The following is a 7,824-nucleotide window of genomic DNA, read 5'->3' on the forward strand; positions in this document are numbered from 1 at the left end:
ATAGTAACCATACAAGTATTCTTCAAGATAATCAGGACAACAATTTTTGCATACAGAGCATGACTCTTGCACATAGCATCCCGCCCTCCAATTCTAAGAAATAATTGATATAGGCCCTAGATCAATTTCTGGCTATGGGACCTTTAAGTACAAAATCTGGTAGTGAAGGAGAGACTGGTTTTCTTGGTTTTTATACCCTGATGATGACCTATTTTGTTAGGTTAAAGGGTAAGGGCTCATTAGAGAGAAGCGTACCATCTCAAGAACCAAATTCAACTTCACTTCCCTATTTCAGTTTAGCAAACAGCATTATATAGGAGTGCAGCCCTTATCTGAAATTAATTGAAATCAAGCAAATATTTAACTAACCAATCTGCTGCTGACTAGGAAATTAACAATCATGCACATGAACACAGGAAATACATTGCCAATTTGTGATCTTAGAGATATATGGGCAATATCAACTCCCAAAATGAAGAAATCTAGACATGCCAGTGGATTAATTTCTGATAGATCCATCATCAAATATCAACAATCAATCAAGTAAAAAACTACATCAACCAAGATCAACATTAACATGTAGCATCATGATAATATATTGATCAGCAAGGATATCATAAAGTTAAAGATGCACAATTTTCATGTGATAAAACATTAGGAGAAATGTACAAGAGCAGGAATGGAGGAAAAAAAGTTCTTACAATTTCCCCCAATTCATCATTTTCCACTTAGCACATTGGTGCGATTAAAAACGGTTTAGTCCATTGCATCACAGATTCCTGGTACCAGGTGAATCCCAAAACCAGGTGACTCTCAAAACATATACAGGACAGAGCCTCAGTATAGGATGATCGTATAAATGACAGCATAGTATCAAAATCTTGCAGAAACGACCTGGTGCTTCATTTTGTTGCACCAAAAATGCCATTCCAGTGAGCAAAAGCTAAAGGAACTTGAATCATTAATCAATCAGCCAGGGAAACAACCCTTCAAATATGCACAATAGAGAGAAGAGGAACAGAATGCACAAAATGAATATGATGTCTCAACTCCCTCATTATCCTCTGAATCACATCACGCGAAAGAACCCACAAAAGAAACATTATCACTTGTCAGCTAAGTAGATGGAAGCATCAAATCTTGGCTCATAGAAACACACCTGACTGTTATATGACTGAAGAGCACATCCAGCTATCCAAGACCAAGCCTTTTTATCTACATCATATAGAAGGCCTTTTCCTTGGTTCCAAGATGTAAAGCAAATTAAGTTATCCTGTCCAAAGCACTCAAATCTCTCAGCCGATAACCTCAAGAGAGCTCGAAAATACTTTGGGGGCATTCTACTGATCTCCACCCACATTACCTTCGTATGATCCAATTCCCAAATTCTCATGCTCTGAAGAGTGCTATAGAGGCCAATTCTTCCAACTAGAAAAAGACGCTTTTGTGTACCTGCAACCAAATATCCATCCAACAAAGACCGTGGAAATCTAGCTGGAATGTGTTCCCAGTAACCTGTGTCAAGCCTATACATCATCAACCCAAGTGGCGAAAGAGTTTCTAGATACAATCTGGAGTCACAATATGCCATCTTTGAGGAGCAAAGATTGACTGCAGGCATTATTTGGTGGAGTGACCATCTGTCGAGTTTTGAATCGTACACTTCAGTGGGCAATGACTTATCACCATAAATATCGCTTGTGGCTATGACTTTAAATGACCTGTCCATTCTATCGACAACCAATATTAACTGCCTCTGTTGATTATAATGCATGCTAGGCAACGTTCTCCAAGCTTGAGTGAGTGGATTACAAACTAAAGTCTTGAAAGTTAGCCCATCGAGTCCAGAAAAACAAACAAGTCCTGCTGAAGAGCCCACCAACCAAAATGCCCACTGAGGCAAAAATGTGAAAGGAATTCTATACCAAGTTTTCAAGGGCAGGCTAAAAACTGAGCATTGTGATGTTTGTGTGTTCTTCCAGAATGTCAAAAGACATGGACCATGAGATGGAACTTGTGAGTGAAATGTAAGAAAACTATTGTCTTGAAGAATAGAGTTCCACCTTTTACAAACCGAACGGAGACGAAATATCATAAAAGGAGGAACCCTAACCAAAATCTCACTAAGTAGATCTTCTGGCAACATGGCCCATATGTTATCCTCCATTTGAACATCAGGGCGAACAGCTTTACCAAATGTAGCTGCCGTTTCCTCATCTAGACCCCGTGGTTTGGTCTTAATCGCCTTCTGCTTCGAAGGACTAGTGTTCCTTGATCCAATGCGGCCCAAGGGGCTAGTATTCCTCGAACCACCTATCCTAATGGGTGAAATTTGTCTAGGACAACCATCATCATCTCGTGAACTCCCAGTTGTTGACAAGTTCTGGCTAGATACAATAGCCCCAGCAGCAGAAGATTCTCCAGCACCATCCATAAGCAGAATAATAGATTCTCAAAACCCTAGTTGATTCAAAAGAAATAAAATCTTACAACCCCAACTGCCCCATCACAAGGCTTCCCCACAATTCGAAATGCAAGCTCCAATTCATTGTATACGCAGCAAAAGAACAAATTATGTAGCCTAAATGATAAATTTAGGGTCTAATCGATAATACCCATTAATCCAAGTGTGACAACAATCCACTCGAGCTAAGATTGCATTTCAGATCAAATTGAAAAACCCGCAATATGCAGTCAGATCCAAAATGACAAGATATGGATGGTGCATTAATTGAAAGAAAAGATAAAGACCAGAAATCAATCCGCGTACATAAAGATAGAAGCTTTGATGAATAAGAAGTCGATTACCTGCTGGGTTTAAGAAATATAAAAATTTGGTTGGCGAGAAAGAGCTTGTTGGAGCTGAAACAAGTAGAAAATCTGGCGTAGAATTGGGCACAAAGGAAGAACCTAACCTCAAAGAGAGTCCCTGAGGCTCTTGGAAGTTGTAATCATGTTTGATTTATTTTGTCACTATTTGGAAACGATAAAAAATAAATTTGGTTGTAATCTGGTACAGCTGAGTATAATTAGTTTTCTGCTTCTTTCTTGAGCCAAATTGTACATGATAAAAAAAATATATACATTAACACTCCGTTTGTGTAGGGGAAAATATTATGTTTTGAAAAATTTTATGGAAGGAAAATATTATGCAGGAAAATAAAATATTTTTCTGTGTTTGGCAACAACACTGGAAAATATTATTCGGTATTTGGCTACAACACTGAAAAATATTTTCCACCCACTAAAAACGTGAAAAAACACAAAAAAAAAAACGTGAAAATTTGTTAAAAACACAAAAGGTGAAAAAATGCGAAAATCACGAAAATATTTTTCGGTATTTCGCTTTTTGTTACTTTTTCGTGTTATTCACAATTTTTCATGTTTTTCGTATTTTTCACGTTTTCGTGTTTTGTTTGCATTTTTTGTCTTTTCATGTTTATCGCGTTTTTCACTTATTGCCACGTTTTTGTATTTTAGCATTTTTTGCGTTTTCGCGTTTTTCGTATTTTTTTCACGTTTTCGTGTTTTTTGTATTTTTTACGTTTTTGTATAATTCGTATTTTCTCACTTTTTCGCGTTCTTCATGTTTTGTGCTTTTTCAATTGTTTACTTTTTTGCGTTTTTGTGTTTTTCACGTTTGTTCACTTTTTCATGTTTTTTGCGTTTTTTTTCATATTCTCGTGTTTTGTAACGTTTCACGTTATTCATGTTTTTTTGTGTTTCATATTTTTGTATTTTTACATTTTTTAACGTTTTTCCCATTTTTCTCTAAACGCGTATGTTTTGAGGAAATGTTTTACTCTTTTGAAAAGGGTAAAACATTTTCCCTTATTTCTTCCTTCCTTTTCCATTGACTTACCACTTATTTTCCTTTGACTTATTTTCCTGCCCAAACAAACACTGGAAAATTGGAAAAATACTTTCCTGCAGAATATTTTTCCCTAAACAAACAGAGCCTAAGGGCCCGTTTGTTTTACCTACTGTTTGATGTTGTTGTTGCTGTTTACTGTTACGGTTTGCTGTTTGCTGTTACAGTTTGTTGTTGTTGTTACGGTTTGCTATTTGCTGTTGGAAAAAGCTACTTTTCCAAAAAGCAGAGATTCTCTGCTTTTGTAAGAGGCTGTTTTTCGAGTGTAAAAGGCAAACAGGAGATCACTAACCAAACACCTAATATTGCTTTTCAATTGTAAAAGGCAAACAAGAGGTCACTAACCAAACACCTAAAACTCTCCCTTTTAAAGTTAAAAGGCAAAAGGTGCCTGAAAAGGAGCAACCAAACACCCCCCTAACTTTTATAAATAATTAGATCTGCATATTAAACTCACACATTTGGTTATCTCAAAGATAAGATCAGAAGTAGAATTGAAAATTGGAAAGAGAAGTTCTTGTCGAGGGTTGGGAAAGAGGTGTTGATAAAGACGGTTATCGAATCCATTCCTACTTAGTGTGTTCTATTTTCCGGATCATTTCTTTTCGGATATCAATGGCATGTCGAGTAGGTTCTGGTGGAAAAGCTCAAACAGTGCCGGTCGGGGAATTTATTGGATCAATTGGCAGCAGCTATGTAAACCGAAAGGGGTCGGCGGAATGGGGTTCAGAGACTTAAGATGTTTTAATTTAGCACTTTTGGCTAAACAAGTATGGAGGATCTTTCAAACCCCGTCTTCCCTTATGGCACGCATACTTAAAGCAAGGTATTTTTCGTCTAAAAATTTCTTGGAGGCTGAGGTTGGTCATAGTTCGTCCTACATCTGGCGAAGTATCCTTCGAGGGAGGGATCTTCTTGTTAAGGGACTGCGGGGGAAAATCGGTAATGGAGCTAATACTGCAATTTGGTCGGACTCATGGCTTCCGAACCCGGAGAATCTGTTACCGGTAAGTATCCCTGATCTAACGGTGGGGGATGGCACGGTTCAATCTTTACTTAATGATGAGGGGCGGTGACGGAATGAATTATTGGAGGCTGTGTTCGTTCATCGCGACCAGCAATTGATCGTGTCTATCCCAAGAAGGAATATGTTGTTTAGGGATAAATGGCTCTAGTTTTGGGAGAAAGATGGGGTTTACTCAGTACGGAGCGGATATAAGATTTCTATTTCATCTTTGGCGGACACATCCCCATCCCTATTAGTCAACTATAATGCGGTTTGGAATCTGGCTGTTGCGCCTAAAACGAAGAATTTCGTGTGGAGATTATTACCGAGATGCCTCCCTACAATATCAAATTTAGAATGGAGACATAGTAATTTGGCAAATTTCTGCCCGGTGTGTAAATTACCTAATGAGGATGAATCGCATGCCCTCCTGTGTTGTGGTAACGTGGTAGTAGCGTGGGAATATTTCTTTGGGGATTGCCGGATGAATCGGATACATTCCGTTGTTGAGTGATTCATTTCGATCTTAAATGCGAATTCAGATCCAAGGAAGGAGAAAATTGCATATATGTTGTGGGCATTGTGGAAAAATAGGAATCTGGCGGTTTGGCAGGGGAATATTGTACAGGCTGCTGATCTGGTATCAGAAGTGAGGCTTGATTTTGAAATGTGGAAAGCATCGGGAGGTTGAGGGAAGGGGCTCAGATGGCTGGTTAATCATCTGGAGATTCGGTGGCAGAAACCGATGGGGAACACGCTGGCGTGCAATGTGGATGCTGGTATTTTCAAGGAAAGCGGCTACTGTTCATATGGGTTCTTACTACGCAATTCGGATGGTCGGTGTATTTACGCGGCCCATGCTCAACTTGAGGGTATGTATGAACTAATTATTGCCGAAGCAGTGGCAATTCGGGAAGTTTTATCTTGGTTGAAGGTTAGGAACTATCGAAACATGGACGTCCAATTCGGGAAGTTTTATCGGTAGTTCATTCTATTAATGCATCCGCGTTTCAACTATCATACCTAGGAGGTGTGCTTATAGATTGTGTTTCTTTAGTACGAGACCTTGTTGATGTCTCTATTTCTTTTGTTAGACATGCAACGAAATCTGTAGCTCACCATCTTGCTCGGGCTGTAGTTTCTGAGTCTGTCCGTGGAGAGTGGGATGGTCCCCCTCCATTCTTATTCAATGTAATTTCTGTTGATAATACTTAATAAAGCATTCTTTGATTAAAAAAAAACTAAAAATGATTTTTTTTTTTTTTAAAAACTAAAAATGATTAATTTATAGTTCTAAAAAAATGATTAATTTATCCTAAATTTCATACAAATTAACTTCTACAACTTTCTATAATTTCTACTGCCAGTGTATCCTATGATTTAGGATAGTTGTGGCATGCATAGAAGGTGGTAATACAGACAATGCTGATTCTAATTCAAGATTTACTGAGTTTGAGGTTATTAGTGAATCTTGTCGATATTTATTAGCTAAGTGTATTGATATTTTTATCACTATTTATGATGTCAGTCAATCTTAATACTATCTCATTAGCTAATGAAGTTTGGTCCGACCTCTATAATTTGACATTTAGAATGCTATTTTTTTAAAACTGTTTTTTTATGGGTAAGTTACATATTTTTTCATAATTAGGTTAATTATTTACAATTATCTAAGATTTATAAAAAAAATTTAAAATGTCAAGTATTTGAAAACTAAAAGTGATTTTAATATATTTTAAAGGCTTAATGCACACCCAGCACTCTAAAGTTGTTCGTTTTGTTCATTTAACCCCCTCACCTTACGGGACAACCCTTTAACCCCCTAAACTCCATAAAAATGGTATTTCTCACCCCTTAACTTGTCCAAATTTGTCATTTTACCCATTTTCAACTCATCGAATATCCTATTTACCCCCTTAACTCCATAAAAGTGGTATTTCTCACCACTTATGATCCTATTTACTCTTAATTTCATAAAAATGGTATTTCTTATCCCTTTATAGTAGTAAAAAAAGTTGAATGGAGAAAGAACGAATAAAAAATACAAATAATAAGAACATTAATATAAACAAGTTAAATACATTATATGTAGGGATAATGTACCGAAATGGGCCTATGATTTTTGGGGAAGTATCAATTTAGGTTCCACTTTTATGGAAAACATAAATATAGGTTTAACGTTTAAAAAAAGTTATCAATTTAGGCTTCGATAACGGATTGTAAGGGGTGAAAAATACCACTTTTATGAAGTTAAGGGGGGTAAATAGAACATTCTATGAGTTGAGGGGATAAATGGACAAGTTAAGGGGGTGAGAAATACCATTTTTATGGAGTTTAGGGGGTTAAAGGGTTATCCCGTAAGGTGAGGGGGTTAAATGAACAAAACGGACAACTTTAGAGGGCTGGGTATGCATTAGAGCCTATTTTAAAAGAGAAAAACGTGGCTTTAGTATTCAATATTAAAGGGTGAACCTTTTTTTTTTTTTTTTTTTTTTGAAACCCCAAAAAAATAACTGCAATATTTGACAAAATTATAATAAAAATCTTAAAACTGTTTTTCTATGTAATTTGCTCTTTTTTTATTTATAAATTGATTTAGATTTTGCTTAAAGAAAAAAATTCTACTACTTTTTATTTGATTTAAAAACTGATACTTGGAAAAAAAAAACATTGATGCTTGACCAACAAAAACTAGCTAACGAAAAAAATGTTTGAAATTTAAATTAGGTAAAATGGTGATATATATTAATAATCCAACAAGTTTGACCGAAAATAGCATAGTTAATTTTCTAAATTTCCCATAAAATTTAAAATTTAATTAGTAAAAATAATTATAATAATATTAAAATTACTCAAGATTTGAGATAATTTAACCCATTGGACTAAAGAATTAGAAAGCGAGTATATATGAGCCCTAGAATTAGAGGTAAGTACATATAATTTGATT

General features: G+C 36.1%; 1 protein-coding gene across 1 annotated transcript; it reads right to left on the reverse strand.

Moving 5' to 3' along the window:
- Positions 1 to 495: 495 nt before the first annotated feature.
- LOC136207513 (F-box/kelch-repeat protein At5g15710) lies at positions 496 to 2,967 on the reverse strand. The gene has a single exon (XM_065998748.1). The coding sequence runs from the start codon at positions 2,432 to 2,434 to the stop codon at positions 1,106 to 1,108; it is 1,329 nt and encodes a 442-aa protein (XP_065854820.1). The 5' UTR covers positions 2,435 to 2,967; the 3' UTR covers positions 496 to 1,105.
- Between the last annotated feature and the right edge of the window lie 4,857 nt (positions 2,968 to 7,824).

Source organism: Euphorbia lathyris, chromosome 1 (genome assembly GCF_963576675.1).
Source record: "Euphorbia lathyris chromosome 1, ddEupLath1.1, whole genome shotgun sequence".
Classification (NCBI taxonomy): domain Eukaryota; kingdom Viridiplantae; phylum Streptophyta; class Magnoliopsida; order Malpighiales; family Euphorbiaceae; genus Euphorbia; species Euphorbia lathyris.

Excerpts from the sequence above, each read along its gene's own strand:
- LOC136207513 (XM_065998748.1), bottom strand. The coding sequence starts at position 2,434 with ATGGATGGTGCTGGAGAATCTTCTGCTGCTGGGGCTATTGTATCTAGC.